Below are 18,564 nucleotides of genomic sequence, written 5' to 3'. Positions count from 1 at the left end.
CAGTGGAAAACATTGTGGCTTAAAGAGTCCTGTGGTCCAGCCTTCTATTTAAGTGTCCTGGAGCAAGGCACTCACTCCCTTGCATCTGCAGGGCTGCTGCTGACCTTTGACCTTCCTGCAGAAAGGATGCAGGTGTGGTATCATTTAAAATAGTTGTGCATTGAGCTCAGGCTATTCTAGCAACACAGGTGTCTTCTGTGGTGTCCAGTGTGCTGCTTGTGCTGTGGACAGACAGCGAGTACGGATTTTGTCTCATAACCCGACTGATGACACTAACCAGGACCTTCCTGTACTGTTGCCGCAGCAGACAATAGACGAACGGGTCACTGGAAGCCTTGGCATAGGACAGACATTTGGTAGTGATGCCCCAGTACCGGGGGATGTGCACAGAAGGCAACAGCTCCACCAATCTGCAGGAAGAACAGCAAAAGAAGTGAATTCCCATTTCTACAGAAGCCTATGCCTGTCCCCACTTTAGTAGCTAATAATTATGAGAAGCTCTTTTTTTTCTTCTTTCAAGTGGCACACACAGGTTTAGCCATTATGTTTGTGTGTTGCATTTTTTACTAGCTACTCTGTAAAATATTTAAAATCAATCCTGTATGTTTTAGTATGTTGCTTTAAATGCAATTGTGTCAAGTTTCATGCATGAGTTGGCCTCTGGTGGACACAATAATGCACCTGTATGCAATCTATTTCAAAACTGTTGTCCAGGTTTGAGGCTTACTTTACTGCTTTAATTACAGTAAAAAAAAAATCATTATAAATATAAATAAAAACTTAAGAAAAAGATGAACGTCTTACTTTTTAAAAATGTATTCTATCTGACATTTTATGTAAGCTTTCGGTTTCCCATTGCTCTATGATGCACTATTATTTTGAAAAGTGCGATACACATAAAGTTATTATTATTAGTTATATGTAATTAGAAACTTATGGTAGTGTTTCAGGTCTGTTGCATTTGGATAGAATGTATGATACTGTGTCTAGTCTCTATAGTTCTGATGTTAAAATTCTTTGATGTGTAAAAGGGATTGGTTCAATACAAACCCATTATTGTTTCATACACTCACGTATCATATATCACATAAACGGGAAATGTTCTTCAGGGCCATTATTGTAAAAGCATCACGAGAGAGACAAGTCACACAGGAAGTTACAGGAAAGGAAAAGTAACTACAGCTATTAGACTATAGGCTGTTACCTTGTTATAACATAGGGTGAAAAGCAGAGGAGGAAGGAGCCGATGAAGATGCAGATTTTTTTGGTGGCACGCTGCCTCCTCTTCTTCTGTTCAGATAGACACCTCTCCTTCACACTGACATACACACATACACACACACACACACACACACACACACACACACACACACACACACACACACAGACACACACTGATTAATTCAAGTTTGATCAGATAAATAAACATGACAACTAATATATTAATAATTTAAATAATCAGTGTTATAAAATTCAGCATCTCAATAAGCCAAGAATTTCATTTAACTTGAAAAACAGGTCAAATTTGTGACTGGTGAGAGTTAAATAGCTCCAAAGTTCGACAGCCTCCAAGTTTTATATACAGTATACTCTACCTTGGGTGAATATCAACCAGCAGAAGCAGAGTCTGCACTGTGATGACATCTATCCTCTTGCAGTGGGACTTGGCCACCCTCAAAACTTTGAGGTAGGCGAAGCAGAGGACGAAGAGGCAGAGCGCAAAGCTGCTGCAGTGGAACAGCGCTGTGAAGGTCGCATAGGCGGCCAGCTGCGTCCTCTCCTCCCCGTCCAGGTGCACTGTACATGTAGCATAAGTGTGACTGTAACCTCCCCAGTCCATCAGCAACTGAGTCAGAGAGAAGGTGAGAGAGTGCAGCCAGGAGTACGCCACGATCAAAAAAGCATCCCTGTAACGCATCTTGCTGGAGTAACTGAGTGGAAACACCACCGCTATCCACCTGTCCATGCTGAGCGCGGCCATGCTCAACATGGTGTTAGTGGTGAGGAAAGTCTCGCCAAAACTGACTGCTTGACAGAACAAGTCCCCGAAGGGCTTTGTGCGTTTGGCCACCCCGAGAAAAGTGGCAGGCATGTTTATGAGAGCGAGGAGGATGTTGGAGAAAGACAGGTTTAGGACGAAGATTCCAGGCACATGGGACCTTAAGTCGGCGCTCTGGGTGAAACATAGCAGCACTGACAAGTTTGTCAACAACGAGACAACAGCTATCACCACGAGGGACACTTCCAGTAGGAACTCCGGGATGCTCATCTCTTAAAGGCTCGGCTTTAGCAGCAGCTGTGGGAAGGATGCTGTGGAGAGCCAGCCATGGTCTCTGGTCGTGCCTTCCACCAGCTGTGACTGATGGTCGTATTCCTGGCGCACATGCCAGAAGCGCAGGGAGAGCTGTCCAGTGTGCTGAAATGCCACAACAAGTCTTCCTGACACTGCCAATGCCTGTCAGTGGCATGAGCTGCGTTTGGACCCAATTAGATGTTACTTCCTGCTTCCTAGCTATTAACTTAGTATTAATTCCTCCTCCCCCTACAGTGTATAATCATACTTGTTTAGTCCAGAGTGAAACGCCGTGGAAATGGTGACTTCAGGTTATCAAGTGCTCTCTCTATGTTTACTCCCGATCATGCGCACTATCCAGCGCCTCCCTTCTCGCTGCCAGTGCCGTGCGCCCTGCACGTGCAGTGGGTAGCTGGCTCATGTGACGCATGCACAATATTCATGCAAGCAGGAGTTAATATCAAAGATAGGGATGTCATGGTGTTTGCATAGAACATTTCAGGGTTCCCTTTCCCCTAAAAATGATGATGGCATTAAACACCTGAGTGGAAGCTGCTGTGAAAAATATAATACTGCTTAACGTTTGACAAATACAATATATTTGTCATGTGTCTGTGCACATGTATGTGTTTACAGAGTGACTTCTTGTATCCTTTCTTTGATATACAGCTTATATTGCCTTTAAACACTCCCCAGTGGTTCAACATGAGCACATAGCCACGGTTGAGCTGTGACCACAGTGACAGATTTAGCCCTCAACCCCCTCCCAAAAAAACCCCAAACAAAACATCAGGTGAAGCACAGAGAGGGAGAATCACTCCATCTCCATAGCAACACTAAATCTCTGGTGGCTCCATCACTCTTTGAACTTCATTTTCTTTTGCACTGATTTCAGTTGATCTTCCTCAAATGCTTGTAAGATACCAATTTGCCACATATACAGTTCTTCAAAATATCAGACACAGTGTTTGGTGTAATCTACATTAAATATTCAGCTTGTTAGAGCTGGGGTGGCCAGGGGGAAGACAGGGGGAAGAGGGAGGGTAAGGATGGAGCCTAAAGATCTGAGCAGTGGAGGGAGCAGCATATAGAAAAATGGATTGAGGGGAATAAAGAACATGTGCAGGACTGATAGAAAAGGATGATGGTGTTAATTTATTAACATGTTATTGTGTGTTATTATATGTCATTACCACCTTTTTTAAAATATTGTGGTGAAAATTATCTTGAAGTAATTTTGTGTGTGCGTGTATGTGTGTGTGTGTGTGTGTGTGTGTGTGTGTGTGTGTGTGTGTGTATGTGTGTTGTCATCTCTGCAAACATGCAAGCATGAGTGTGCTGGTGTGTGAATGTGTGGGCAGCTTTTTTTCCCTCACTATACGTATATACGTACACATCATAAATGTTTGTCTATGGGCATGAAGGTGGGCTTTGTCGCCTTTCTTCCCAGCAGCTCCCAAGATGTTGTTTATCCCTGCTGTCCCCATAAGCTGCTCCATTTATATTCAATGATTAACAGGTTCTCCTAGAAGATCACACTTACAGTAAGACACCCAATATGCTGCCATTTTATACTTTTCACGCTCTATCCTCAGTGGAACTGCTGTCCCCGAGCATGTTAACTTAATGATTCTGCTCGCCGTGAAGGAAAAGCCCCTTTGTTGCAAAGAGGGAGAATGCGAGAGATGAAAAAAAGAGAAAGAAACAAGGAAGAGAGAGAATGAGAAATCACCCCTCAGCCAGAAGGAACCCTTTTAGTGGTCACATGTCTCCTCTGGGTTCCCAGGGCTAGAGAGGATGTTATGCAAGCAACAGAATGCTGATGGCAGAAGCACTTAAGAAGTCCTGTTAGCAGCCGGGGTCCATCCGACTTCCCCTAAGCCACTACCCCTTTGGCTGTATGACTCCATGTAAATGCTGAGTGTGTGCACTATTACGTAATATCACAATTCCCACGGTCTGCAACACAATATGGAGTACTCTCATCACCTTTATTTTGATTGATTTTAGTCTTAATGATTTTACTGTCTGTCCATCAGTACATGGATCCATTTGTCCTTCCATCTCTCTGTCCTCACTGCTGCATGCAACCCCTTCTGAGCCTCTGTCCCCTGTATTTTAGAAAAGAAGATGTCTATTTTAAATGCACATTCTGAGCCTTGTTTGACCAAACAGCCTACACCTAAGGGTGCATGCTCTTTAAAACAACTGGGAGAAGAGAATCACACCTAGTTGGCAGCAGTGCCCTTGATCTGTCTGCTCCACTCAATTCAATACTACACTCAGATGACCCAAGAGCAAGGCATTTTGCAGAGGTGACAGTAGTCTGTCCAGTGACGACGGTGATTGTGATGAGAGAAGAATAAGACATGTGATAAAAGACGGGGATGAGAAGATGATATGTGTAAGTGAGAGAGAGAGAGAGAGAGAGAGAGAGAGAGAGAGAGAGAGAGAGAGAGAGAGAGAGAGAGAGAGAGAGAGAGAGAATAGAAACAAATGTCATGAGTGAGTGTTTCTAGAGCGTGGGAGTGTGGGTGTATAAATAGGTCTCAGCCCTGTGAGCTACAAAGCAAACGCTCTGCACCGAAACGCTAACTCACACAGACACTCACATGTCCAGACACACACATAAAACACACACACACACACACACACACACATATAAACTCACTTTCATCCATACTGTCTGTCATACTCTCTTTTGCTCCCTCCCTCTTTCTCTCTCTCTCTCTCTCTCTCACTCTCTCTCTGCTCTGCCTCTTTATCTCACTCTCAGTCACGTGCACAATAGCAGCCCAACTGAGGAATGAGCATGCAATGGTGAAAGACACCTTTTGATGATGATGATAACATGAAAAATGTCTCTGTAACTGGAGTGTAACCACTTTTAGAAGCATTAAAAGAAACATGAGTGATAATGGACATGAAGATATAAATACCACACATTTTTATCTGCTATTCATATTATGGATTTCATGTTTATCTATTCACACACAAAATACCTGCAGCATGTTTTTTTAAGAGCTCTAAAACCACTGTGTGTGTCTTGCTTATTTCTGCACAACCTTGCAATGGTGATTTGGGTTATAAAATTCTTTCTCTTGTGCAGTCAAATGTATCTATAGAACTGAATGGACATGATTTTGTATATATTTTGTTGAATAATATGGCATAGGGCCCATTCAGTTCAATAGAATCATTCGTGCATGCTGCTGACCAGTGGTGGAAGGAATATATACAGATGCTTGACATAGAGCAGTAGCAATAGCAATAACTCCACAATAGCTCTGCGTTCAAAAGCTTACATAAGTATAAGTAATAAAGTATTAATTAGCTAAACAGGCTTAATGTATTAAAAGTAAAAGTAGTCATTTTGCAGCAGAATGTCATGTAATATTACCGGATAATCATTATTGATGCAGTGAGCAATATATTAGAAGTTGTTCAATGAAGCTCCATACACTATTCATTTAATCTAGTATACTGCATTATATTTTAGAAGCTGATCATACGTGTTGTATGTAGAATCTGAATCATTTAGAACAATGTCTGTTGATGGGTAGAAGAAAGATCTGGAGGCAGCATAATCATGATTAGTCATGTACTTGGGACCATCAATATTCTAATTTTATGGAGATCCAGCAACGGCAGAGTCAATGTGTGATCAGTGGTGCCTGAAGCCCCACGCATTTGGTCACCACAAAAACAAAAAGCGCATATATGATTCTTAATGGTATGCACTGAAATCTCTGAGCCATGACGTGCATACAAAACGGACTTTGGCACCCCAAAGTGAATACTGATCTCAGCCTGGTCACGTCTCCACCACTGTAGTCTGACCAGTAATTGCAGATACTCTGCTCTGGACCAAACTTTTTAAATGAAATTCCCTGAAAGGAAACAAATAGAGTGACAGATGCGCCAGCCAACACAATCTACATCTTCATCCAAAGGCAGAAAAGAAAAACATGCAAATGTTTCCATTGGTCATCAAGTCAAAAGCAGGGTTGTTTTTGTTTCTGAAAAATCCAAATCATCATTTCACTTTCCCACTCAGTCCTTTGCATATGCAGGGTTCAAATTTATGGGCCACTGTCTTCTCGTTAACTGTCTGTTGGTCTCATTTCTGGATTCCTATTGTCTTTGCAATCCAGTGAGTGATGCTTGTTGTTTTCAGACAGGACAATTCCTGCCCCAGCTCAGACTATTAGGGGACATGTGGTTCTGTCCTTTGCAGTTACACAAGATAAAAGTTTCTGCTTTTGTTGTCTGGCTTGTTGTGTGTTTTCGCAAATATGTCCCAGACGTCTCCTTCTCTCGCTTTTAAAATGAAAAGAGCAGACTATTGGATGCCCTATTCCTAAAAAAGCTGCTAGGAAACAACATTGTTTTACTACTTATTTCCTGCATACCAGGTATATGACCACCTGGCACTGCATGTCACCAAACACCTGTGATGCTTCTTAAGACAGAGGTGGAACTAATGCAAAGCCTGTCAAGCTGAACAAATATTCCTAGTCTGTCAGTAACACGAAGCTAAAGGAAGCTTTTTCAGCTATAGTAATATGCTGATTTCTGTGTATGTGCCAACTTTACCCACACAATACTGGGCCTCTAGCTTTGGCACAGCATGCATTATTCTCATTAAGAGACTTAGCCGGCTACAGTTTGAGGCAATTATTCAGTTTTTTCGAACATTAAATAAGCTATGCAGGGTGGAGGGGTGATTAAGACTGGTTACACACATAAATACACCCACACACTCACAATCGAATGCATACCAACACATAGCCTACACTTGCAATAATATCACCTATACGGGCACTCACACACACACACACACACACACACACACACACACACACACACACACACACACACAAGCCCACGCAGAGGTCACAAGACGAGGAAATGTTACTGAATTATTCAAAATCCCAAGAAATGCCTGTGTAAGACAGAAGGGAAGTTTAGGAGAGGGCTGCAGACTGGATTTATTGTGAAAGAGAGACATAGAGACACAGAGAGAAAAAGAGAGAGAGAGAGACAGAGAGGAGTAGAAAGCATGAGTCAGCAGTCTGCCAGAAAGAGGGAGTCGAGAGACAGAGGAAGGACTCACAGGATTTAGCTATCACTGGAGCCCTGACAAAAGAATTTCTGGACTCACTTCACTATGTGACTATGTGTGTGTGTGTGTGTGTGTGTGTGTGTGTGTGTGTGTTTGTGTGTGTGTGCGTATGTGTGTGTGTGTGTGTGTGCGTGTGTGTGTGTGCGCATTGAGGTATGTGTGTCATCTCCTCAACAGGGTGTACGTGAGGACATCCGGATCTGAGGAATTTGTGTAAAACCACAGTGAAGCTTTGGCCTCTCTGTCTGTTTTGAAACTGTTTTTGTTTAACAGTGTTGCCTGGAGCATTACAAAAATACTTTGACCTCAATGAAATAGTTTCAATATTTTGAGGAAATGTGTTTAGTTGTTTTCTTGCCCATCAGATATGTGAAGCTTAATCCCACTCTCATGCTTGTGTGCTGAGTACGGAGCCAGAGTCAGCAGGTGATTAGCGTAGCCAGACTGACTCTCCCCAACACTAAACAAAAAAATCTGCCAATCAACGACAACACAAACACATCTGAACATAACTAGTTGTGGTTTTTATAGAGAATTACATGCTGGGACTATTTGTTGATGACTTCCTGGTGTTTTTTGCTACCCGATTGCAGCTGTTAGTCGTCAAGATTCCAGTTTCAATACTTAATTGCCATATTCACATGACTGATTTCTCCAAGTGAGTTCACATAAAAATATAGAAAAAGACAAAAAAAAGTAAAACCAAAAGCACATTGTACATTAAAGAAAGTATAAAAAGGGTTAATATCCAATCATAAAAGCATAAAACAAATGGGTAAAATAAAATCCAACACAAGAACACCATAGATAAAAGTCTAGCACATTAGCGCTAGCATCAAATGACTCACCAGATAAAGTGCTCCAGCTGCATTAAAAACATCTGCCCTATTGCACAGTTATTTAAACATGCTGAGTGGCCTGCAGTTTTATGCTGGGAGTGTTAAGGAGGAAGGATCTGAGCTATTATGGAAACTGGATGTTCCAATCTTAACAAGAAATAGCTAGTTACAGTAATTCCCCATTAAACAGAAAAGATATATCATTTAATTAGTCAGCTGTATGAGTGTTTATAGGAGTGTTTCTTACTTTGGACATAATCAGGCTAGTTGTCTCTTCCTGTTCCCACTCTTTACGCTAAGCTCAGCAAATCACCTCCTCCAGATGAACATATAACACACAGACATGTGAGTCATATTGATATTGTCATCGAACTCTCTGCGAGAAAGTGAGTAAGTGTATTTCCCATAATGTCAACCTTGAAACAATAAACCAAAATAGTAAGGCTGTAGGCTGCAAAACCAAAACAATAAACTGAGAAACGCTAAAGCTATGTAGAGCTGTGAGGAAACTGCAGAGTTGGGTGATAATTCTATGTGGTCATCATTTGCATGTGGAACACTTTTCACATGCACTTTTCACATGCACACTTTTTTTTGCCATGATCCACTATTAATATAGAAATTATACCTGCTCAAAATGCAGCTAAAATATAACAAGACTGCTACCAGCCACCAGCATAGTCTTGTAAAAAAAAAAAAAAAAAAAAAAGTGGGAATATATTCAGAATAACTAACATAAAAGCTCAGAGTGGATTGTCAAAGAGTACCTGGTGGCTCAGATGTCAAAATGTTAAAATAACCTTTCATGTAACTGTCAGATAATGAGTAGGAACACTGAACTATTATAACATAACAGCTTTCTTTCCAGGGGAATTAATGTCAACCATATTCACACCTAGAAATATTAAATGAGAAGTCTTTGTGGAAAAAGGGCACAGTGTCCTCTGTGCAGTCAGCTAGTGCTGATTTTATGCTGCACAAAGAGACACACTGGAGACTCCACTTCCACTGGAAAAAGGGGGGAATAAAGCAGAATGAAAGGTGTGAACGAGAAATAGACAAGGTGAAAAGGATGAGATAGATGGAGAGGGGCTAAAAAAGCGAGAAAAAGAACTCTCACCACCTGCGTTGGTACATGTGGTGTATGCATGAAGGAAGGAAAGTGAAAAAGTCAAACACTTTATTTTCAATCTTGTCCTTTTGTACTATAATTACCCCTTTCTTTCTTCTTTGACAGAAACTTGCTTTAGATGGACTGAAAGAACAAAGAGAAAGACAGACACAAAATGAGAGGAGACATCCACTGTCTCACTTCAAGTTCAATAACAACTTTGAAATGACTGTGGAGTCTCTCCAGAGGAAAAGTCAGTAAAAAACAGGTCATACTTTCCCAAGAATGTCTGGAATTCCAGCCCTTATTAAAATCTTTGCAAAAAAAATGATGTGACCTTTCGAGAATGGTTATCTTGAAAAATATTCTGAAGTGTTGAAAGTTATATCATACCTTTGCATGTTCAGCTTTGCACTTGTCCTAAACGATTTTATTACACTTCTGGAGGTGTACACAGTATGCTAGGCAGAGTACTCGACACAACAACACATGGGTCTACTTAGCTTTTCCGAAGTCTAATTGTCCAGTTGTGGTGCCACATTATTAGAGAGATGTTGCTTTCGATTGCATTACACTGTACGCTATGGTTGTGTGTGTGTGTGTGTGTGTGTGTGTGTGTGTGTGTGTGTGTGGTGGGTTTTCCTTGATCTCACTTTCTCATTTTCTCTTCCTCAGAAATTTCTCTTCTCTTCTCCTCTCGTCTCGTATTAACACAACAGTAGTCCTGGTCAGTGAGGCAGTGACTCATAGCCTACAGTAAGAGTTAGATGCCAGACAGATGGAAGTAGTTAGGGCCTGTACTACTGTAATGCCACAGTTTAACAGGGTTTTTCTCTTTTTTTTTAATTGAGCCCAATCTGTCTATATCTCTGCTGCCATGCCAGATGCCCGAGCCTGCAGTCTGTTCCTCCAAACTTCTTCCAACTCACAACTTTACTGTGAACGTATGTATCCTCTTTAGCTGCTTTCCAAATGAGAACATGAATGCACACATGTCCAAAACGGTGGTTTTCTTTCAGCTCAGTATTGGTATCCTTTACTGGCACATGCTTCCCTCTCAGGTTAATTTGAATGCTGCATAAAATTCACGTGTGTGTATGTGTGTGTGTGTGTGTGTGTGTGTGTGTGTGTGTGTGTGTGTGTGTGTGTGTGTGTGTGTGTGTGTGTGTGTGTGTGTGTGTGTGTGTGTGTGTGTGTGTGTGTTTGTTTGCAAGCAATAAAGAGGTGATGTTAATTAACATCCATTAGGTGTTGCTAATGGCAGTCAGAATGTCACCAGGTTCTGGGGTCACTGATGACTCATTGTTTGACATTATATGGGATTATATGGCATTATAATTGCACTTCTCTATAAATGTCTAGCCTTTATCGCTCTCTCTCTCTCTCTCTCTCTATGAATAATAAACAAAGCGTCACAAGCTACATCATTCATTTTCCTGGAACACATGACTGAGATCGAGGTCCATTATTCCCTATTGCTGCCTCTTCCTGGAGGTCCTTAACCCTTCCAGGGACCAAAAGAGTGGGTAGGTTCTTATAGTATCACAGGGAGGAAAATAGGGATGAAACGCTAGTTCAGGAACAATCAGCAATAAGAAAATGAGAGTGGATATGAGAAACATGGTTGCATAAAAAACAGATGGGAAAACAAAAATTGATTTGAAGTGATGACAGACTCTGAAAAACTTGGTTTCTCTGTATCACTAAATATTCATTACGGAATGTGAAATAAAGGTCAGGGGAGGAAAAACCCTTTGTTATTATTTATTACGTTTTACACTCAAAAATGTAGCTAATCAGCTTTATGGGAGCTGTGCGGCTATGATTTGATCAGATTTGACAGAAAATGGCCTGGCAACATCAGTAAACAACCCCAATGCTGTCGTCACATTTTCATTCAAACTTTGCTAAATCCTGATTGTTACATGTGTTAACTTTTGTCCTGCTGTGGCTCCCCTCCTCCCACCTACAGCACACACAACAGCACCAATACAGAAATATGTCTTGTGAAATAAAAAGTGTTTTGACTTTGGCAGTAATGTGTGTCTTCATGTGGGACTCCATCGCTCTTGGCTGATTGAGAAAATAGCCTTTTAGGGTCTTTAACATACCACATAGAAGAGTATACCTTGTGTTCCTCCATGAGCAAAGTTCTTATGAGTGGAAATTACAATCCCACCCATAAGACAATATACCATATGGTTTTAGAATTCAAGGTAATTCTAGCAGCAAGTCTTCCTGAGTACACAATGTCAGACCTTAAATCTCCAGAAGTGATTGAAAATTAGTTACTTTAATCCAAAGATGCAGTTCTTCAAGCTCTCAATTTGCTGAAAATGGTAAATACTGGTTACTAAAATGTATAATTCTTATGTAATTCTTAAAATAGTTTGTTATTCTACAGGATAATCAGCATATGTGGCACTAATGGTATAATTATGATCATCTATCCTGTAAACAGCACATACAATAGGTCCATGCAACACAAAAAAACTTGTATTGCATGGACACACATGTTTGTAGATCACATAAGTAGTCTTATAGTTAATGAACTGTTGGTTACTGTAATAGTGCTTTACTGTTGGGATTTGATGCCAAAAGTAAAGACTTGCAGAGACATGCTGCTTGTAAATATATGGCTGTACCCTCTACTTAAGGTTCATCCAATCAGAAACCAGAGCTATCTATAGACTGCTGCAGGAGCCATAACTTCTCATATACAATAGTCCTTTAATCTGAGCATCTGAGCAGTTGCCACGTCAGGGGGAACTTTTTAATACCCAACACGCCATCTACTGGACTATTTGGGAATTATTTTAAATAGAGCTTATTTCAAAGATTTGACTCCATTTGGCCTCTAGATGGTGATATGTTCATTGATCCGAGGCCTTCCACAATGCAAGCAAGCTGGCCTTATGGAAAATATTGCTTATATGTAGCACTTCAGATCCATGTATTTAGTTTTGCAGTCTTTGTGGTTGATGTTTTTTTTAACAGCTTTGATTCAGTATGAGCCTGGTGACAGTTTCAGTGCTGAAACGTGTCTCTGTAAGAACAAACAGCTGTGTCCTCTGTGTGCTCCAGTGCAGTAGTCTGGCGCTTTGCTATGACAATGTGTTCTGGCAAGCAGAGAACACAGCACACACGCTCAAATAATTGGACCAACGGCACACAGGCTTTGCAGCTGAGGCTCAGAGAACCACAAAAATCCTGCTGGCTGACATGGTTGCAATGTGTCAACTGTGGGAGTCTCGTATTCACCTTGTTTCCCGTCTTTTCTATTGATGTAAGTGCCATCAGTTTCTCTTTCCTTTGTCTTCCTCCCCTGTCTGTCTTCCACATAGTACCACAGACAATAGTAATATAGAACACTGGTTATTCAAATAAGCAGGGAGGTTTTTCTGTCTGGCCCCTGTTTATGAGCTGTGTACACACAGACACTTTTCGAGTGGGGTTACAAGGTCGCTCTCAAAGTAATATCATCATCTGTACGGACAAACCAATACTAACACTGTCCCGGAATAATGCCATGCCAAACCACCAAGAAGAGGATCTGCTCAGCTCAACCTTCCATTATTTTGGGTGAGTTTTGTCACCAGTTAAATGCATCATCTAAAACACCAACAACCAATCAAAGCAAAGTACTCCCACTTGGACTTTCTGTCTTGAAGCCAGGGTCCTTCACTTCAGGGTTGAAATGTTACGTTATGCATGAAGCTTTCCATGACCAAAACAGGAGAGGATAATTGTGTACTTTCCAGTAACAAGACTGTGTGTGTGCATGTGTGTGTGTGTGTGTACTCTGCGTGTCAGGTTGTCAGCTTAGGTTTGTTTAAATTAGGAGAACGTCTTTCCAAGGCGGAGAGGAGGGAAGCGGGTTGAAGACATAAACAAAGGAGCCGGACCTGCCGTCTGTGCAGATGGACAACAGCTGCTGGTCTCACAGGCAGAGCGGCGGGCAGATGGACGGATGGGCAGACAAATTCATATCCATGCACAGATTCTTTTTTGGAAGCTTTTTTATTCAAGAGCTCTCTGAGCCTCATACAACTTACAGTGCAATGTATTTTCCTCTGCAAAATTTGGAGTAAAAAAAACAGCTACTACATATATGATACAATAGAGTAAAAAATGTTTCATTAACAATAAAAGGCGTCAAACAAAATATACATCGGGCGAATGACAACAAGTCCTGCCCAACAGTTGTTCACAAATGCTTATCCCATTCTTCAATGCTCCACAAAATCAGGATGAACGTTGAACAGTAAGTCATCATTTCCTCGGCGAACCTCAAGTAAGAGAGGCTCATCACCTCGCAGCACCTCATGGATGTCTTTGGTGGTCAGGACTTGTTGTCCGTTCAGCTTCACAATAACATCACCTGGCATAAGACCTCCCCTAAAACACAGAGGTGGACAACTTATTTGGTTCAGGAAGTGCCATAAATGCAATAAAGTGGCCAAAGGTGTAAAGTGAGCATGAGTAAAAATCAGTTACGTATCAAGAACTCCTCAGTGTTTAAATGGAATTACTTGATGTGCCGCTACGATGAGGCACAGTCATGTTCCTAGCGAGATTTCTTCAGTGTTGTGTGTGCGTGCGCTTGGATTTTTGCATGTGTGTGTGAACGTACTTTTCTGCTGGAGTGTTGGGTATGACCTGTTGCACAAAAACTCCACTGCTGACATCAGGAAAGTCTGGATTCTGATGTTTCAGCTGCGCTACTAGACTGAGACACAGTAAAACACAATAATACTCATGTCAATGCTAATCATATTGCTAATGTTCATACTCATAGTAATGCATGCAACATAAGTGATAATACAAATATCATTTAGTTCTTTTCAGATGTTGAAATGCAGTTTCACTGGAAGGAAATTATTCAAATATTGTTGTAAATCATTATAATTTAAGTCTAATCTGTGTCTGTATGTTAAAAACTCACTCTTCAGTGACCGTGAGCATTCGGATACCCATGAAGCGTTTCTTCATTCCTGACAACTCTGAAAACAACAACAGTACAGACTCTATCAGCAGGAATGAGCATCTTTGAGTCTCCAAACTTGGAAAGTGCCATGAAGACCAAAGCATGTATATTAGTGACTCTGACCTGCATCAGACTGGTGATCCTCTGTAAATCCTCTTTGAAGTTCAGTCTTATCTGTCAAAAAAAGGGAGAAATAAGTACTTCATAGAACGTATTCCCACCGGTATTAGGATTTATATACTTCTTTTTTATTACCTTCATCCTCGTCAAGCTCTGATCTCCGACCTTTGCTGTGTTTGATGTGCGACTCTGTGAGAAAGCGGCTGATTCTGTCTGAGGGTATAGCGAAGGAGATCCCTGCTGTCACTTTCAAGGTGTTGATGCCTATCACTTCACCATCCTAAAAGCAACACACATGCACACATGTGCACACGCACACATGAAATTAGTCCAAGTCATTCGTTAATGATATCCTTAAATGTCAACAATACAACACATTGCACATTAGAATCTAAATAGAAACTAGTGTAAAATGATACAAATGTAACTCTGTTCTTTTACCATATACAGAATTGCACTGGTCAATACAGATATTCAGATGTTTAATTGTGTGTGACATTATTTGCCATTTTTGTATCATTCTGCACACATATGGAGGGTTTGCAGAGATTTCTAAGTAGAGTATTAATTATAAAGGTTTGAAACTGAGTTTAGTGACATTTAATTTTAGAAAATTAAAATTACACACAGCAAAACACTCACCAGATTAACAAGAGGTCCTCCAGAATTGCCGTACTTCTCACAGGTAGTGTGAAATATAAGATAGTATAAGACATATAAGAAATAATTATGTTCACACATATGCAAACAACCAACATCCACGATAAATTATATAATAAGGCCTTGATTATTGCGTATATATGCAGTCCTCTTCATGTCAGTACAGGTCATGCCCTGTGTGTGTGTTTGTGTGTGTGTGAGCTCACGTTAATAATAGCATCAGTCTGGATGTAGTCCATGTCTGAGTCCATGATGCCGAGCTCCTTGCCGTCTCTCTGGGCGGTGCTGACGATACCGGTGGTGACAGTGTTCTGCAGAGCGAAGGGGCTGCCAATTGCCACCACAAACTCCCCTGGCCTCAGATCAGCTGACTGGGCCAGAGTCAGCACAGGAAGCTTCTTCTGCTCCGATATGAACACACATACATACAGTCTGAATTATCAACAACACACACATGAGGTAACACAGACATGCAGAGAAAAAAAATAGGCTACAAATGATGAATGACCTCTGAAGAGAGGCAGACAGAGAGAAAATCAAGAAGACTTTAAAGCTTACAGAACCGTCCAAGTATTTGAGATATGAGTGTGAGAATACACACATCAGCGCTGTGTCTGTGAGTCACAGAGCTGATGTTTATAAAAGTATTCCAGCCAGCTCTCTGAACGTCTTGCAAAACTGTGTCAGACCTCTGCAGAGCCACCGGTGCAGTGTGCTGATCTTATGTCTGATTCTTGCCCTCAGTGTGATTTTTTTAGGGTCTTGACTTGCGGTTGTAAATGACTTGCGGCCTGTGTGAAGTGTGTGTGTTTACCTGAGGATTGACCTTGATAGTGGCGATGTCTGCCTTCTTGTCTATATCTCTGAGCATGGCCTCGTACGCGTTACCGTCGTGTAGCTGAACACGCAGCTGGGGCCTCCCTGTCACCGCGGCAGCTGTGGTCACCACGTGAGCGTTGGTCACAATCACACCTGAATGGGTCACGATGAAACCAGAGCCGCTGGAGAGACGCACGCGACGACCATATAGAGGATGCCTGGGGACAGAGAGAAAAAGACTGAAGTACTGAAGAAGAAGAAGAAAAATAATATGATTGTATCTCTGAGCAACTTTATACACAGCACAAGTTTTGACTTTAAAATCAACACCCTAGTTGGGAATAAGAGAAGCAGTCGGTGGGTGCAGCTTGTATTTGTAGAAGTTGTTTAATATTCCCATTCATCATCTCATGTGCAGATTTTCCACATTCTTCATTTAAATCTACAGTGAACTTACAAGTGAGAGGGAGGAGAGACACATTTCTCTGATGTACTCTTTGATATATTCTGCAAAGACAGATTTGTCTTTTCCACAACTATTCCTCAAGCTGTAAATTGTCCTACATACACTGTACACACACACACACACACACACACACACACACACACACACACACACACACGCCGCACCTTACGAACAGCTCAATGTGGACGACAGCAGGGGCTATTTTCTCCACTGCGTCAGCGATAAAGTTGAACTTGTAGCGAGGGCTGCTGGGATGGATCAGGGTACGATCTGTACTGACATGAAGAAGTGTTAACATGGTCATACACACACATATACACACTCTATATAACATACAAACATAAAATAAACTTTTATTTCTTTTTTGTACTGCATCTTTAATGTAATGTAATCTATTCTTTACATCCTTAAACTTAAACATAATATACATATAACATAAATATTATTTCAAGATTGGGATTTTTTTTTTTAAAGCTCATACTCAAGAGGATTCTCTAACTGTTAAATCTGCTAATTCAACTGCAAGTATGTCATTATAATAAAGAGAGATATTGTTCTGAGCAGTCATTTTATTGTATGAGGTGACTTTAAAACATTAGAAGTGTTTCTTCTCACTTTCCACTCCTAATTGTCAACTCTTTAATTTAATCTAATATGATTTTAGTTTCACATGCATGCTGCACAAATCTCAAAACAGAACAGTAGTTTAAGCAAGGACCATTAGCTGTGATTGTGTTTTTCTGGCACTGTACATTTACACATTTTTATAGTTGTTGGGTTTTTTTTTACATGGGCTATATAAATATTTTATACAGTTTCAGACCAAAAATTGTACCAAAGACACATTTCAAGTGCGTTTAGAGATTTTGGAGTGATTTATATGATCATACATTTTACTCAAACACAACCCTTAAATACAAAAAGGCAACTTGTGGGCCTAAAAGTTAGCTTTGAGTAAAAACACATGTCTGTTTCCCTCTGAGCATTCAGTCAGCCCTACCTGTGCCTGAAGGTGAACAGGATCCTTTGTGCGCTTGGTTAACTGCGGGTCTCCCCTTCTGCAGAGCTTTACGGTTGGCTGCTCTCATCTTACACACATTACCATACGTTATCCCGTCGCTTCCACATACTTCATGCTCCATCTTGCACCGGCAGAACCCCCTGGAGTCTCGCCGCCTCCCCGCGGTGAGCAGCTTGCACTCCAAGCCTTCCCCGCAGGGCAAGTCATTTTTGCGGCCGCAGGGGTCTCCCTCACTCGGTGAACACATCAGGCAGCAGTTACACCGGTCCGGGACGTACCCGGAGAGACAGCTGGGGCTCGGACACAAGCCCACGTCGCAGCGGGAGGCGCACCTGTCAGAGCGCGAGGCTGCGGTCAAGTCGTGCGCAAAAAGAAAGGCCGCTGCGAGTAAAAGTAAGTGCATTGTCATAAATATCGACAGCACCAGAAGTCTCGGATGAATGTGATTTATTCCTTATATTAAATGTTTTCTCTTCAAACTTCCAACGGCCAGACCCTAAATAATAAATAGAAATAAATATAGTCTCCACTGCGCTACTTTACTGAGCAGATCTGCTGCTGGGTTTTAAAAAAAGAAGATTACAACTACATGAAAGTAGTTCCTAAACTCTGTATCAATGTAAGAGTCATCATCAGAGTCATCAGTGTCTGCAGATTTTTGACAGCCTTGTGACTGAACTGACTGTACCAAGAGTCTGAAGCGCACTGTGGAGCGATTCAATCTGCTGTGATAAAGCGCGCCATCTAGTGGGGGGAAAACATACACGTTCATACAAGTATAGCAGACACTGAGGCCTGTGTTTCCTTCATGACATGAAGTTACTGAAACCGTCCAGTCCCATTACACAAGACTGTACAACTTTTGATTTTTAAGTGTGTTTTACCCTGTGAGATCTTACAAAATATGTATGAATTGAATGAATGTTTGACCTTGTTTACCCTGTTTTTCGACATCTATAAAAAGTGTTTTTTCTTTTTTCTTTTAACAAGGATTTTCTCACATGAACTCAAATTCACTCCTTCAAATTCTCCACAAGGGGAGCAGTTCAGTCATTTCCAGAGTTATAAAACATGCACCACTGAAATTAGAAGGCCTCAGCAGTTGGCCTGTAGATGTATGATA

At 41.2% G+C, this 18,564-nt stretch overlaps 2 protein-coding genes across 2 annotated transcripts; both read right to left on the bottom strand.

Annotated features, from left to right (window-relative positions):
- Window positions 1-166: 166 nt before the first annotated feature.
- Window positions 167-2,312, bottom strand: gpr78a (G protein-coupled receptor 78a). Its single transcript, XM_053335222.1, has 3 exons — window positions 1,596-2,312; window positions 1,205-1,318; window positions 167-410 (listed from the first exon to the last, which is right to left on the bottom strand). Exons 1-3 carry the CDS (start codon window positions 2,267-2,269, stop codon window positions 167-169), a joined length of 1,032 nt encoding a protein of 343 aa, XP_053191197.1. The 5' UTR covers window positions 2,270-2,312.
- An 11,216-nt stretch (window positions 2,313-13,528) lies between these two features.
- htra3a (HtrA serine peptidase 3a) lies at window positions 13,529-17,844 on the bottom strand. Its single transcript, XM_053332147.1, has 9 exons — window positions 17,421-17,844; window positions 16,585-16,690; window positions 15,950-16,172; window positions 15,342-15,536; window positions 15,118-15,150; window positions 14,611-14,755; window positions 14,314-14,395; window positions 14,002-14,097; window positions 13,529-13,766 (listed from the first exon to the last, which is right to left on the bottom strand). The coding sequence occupies exons 1-9, from the start codon at window positions 17,842-17,844 to the stop codon at window positions 13,598-13,600; spliced, it is 1,473 nt and encodes a 490-aa protein (XP_053188122.1). The 3' UTR covers window positions 13,529-13,597.
- Window positions 17,845-18,564: the final 720 nt, after the last annotated feature.

Source organism: Scomber japonicus, chromosome 2 (genome assembly GCF_027409825.1).
Source record: "Scomber japonicus isolate fScoJap1 chromosome 2, fScoJap1.pri, whole genome shotgun sequence".
Lineage (NCBI taxonomy): Eukaryota > Metazoa > Chordata > Actinopteri > Scombriformes > Scombridae > Scomber > Scomber japonicus.
Note: the sequence above shows the minus strand (reverse complement) of the source record. Positions and strands in the feature narration are given on the sequence as shown.

Excerpts from the sequence above, each read along its gene's own strand:
- htra3a (XM_053332147.1), bottom strand. The coding sequence starts at position 17,844 with ATGCACTTACTTTTACTCGCAGCGGCCTTTCTTTTTGCGCACGACTTG. Across the intron at positions 15,537-15,949 it reads CTATCAAGGTCAATCCTCAG|AAGAAGCTTCCTGTGCTGAC; the intron begins GTAAACACACAC and ends ATATCGGAGCAG. Across the intron at positions 14,098-14,313 it reads ATGCTCACGGTCACTGAAGA|TCTAGTAGCGCAGCTGAAAC; the intron begins GTGAGTTTTTAA and ends ACTGTGTCTCAG.
- gpr78a (XM_053335222.1), bottom strand. The coding sequence starts at position 2,269 with ATGAGCATCCCGGAGTTCCTACTGGAAGTGTCCCTCGTGGTGATAGCT. Across the intron at positions 1,319-1,595 it reads CTGGTTGATATTCACCCAAG|TGTGAAGGAGAGGTGTCTAT; the intron begins GTAGAGTATACT and ends TGTGTATGTCAG. Across the intron at positions 411-1,204 it reads TCACCCTATGTTATAACAAG|ATTGGTGGAGCTGTTGCCTT; the intron begins GTAACAGCCTAT and ends TTCTTCCTGCAG.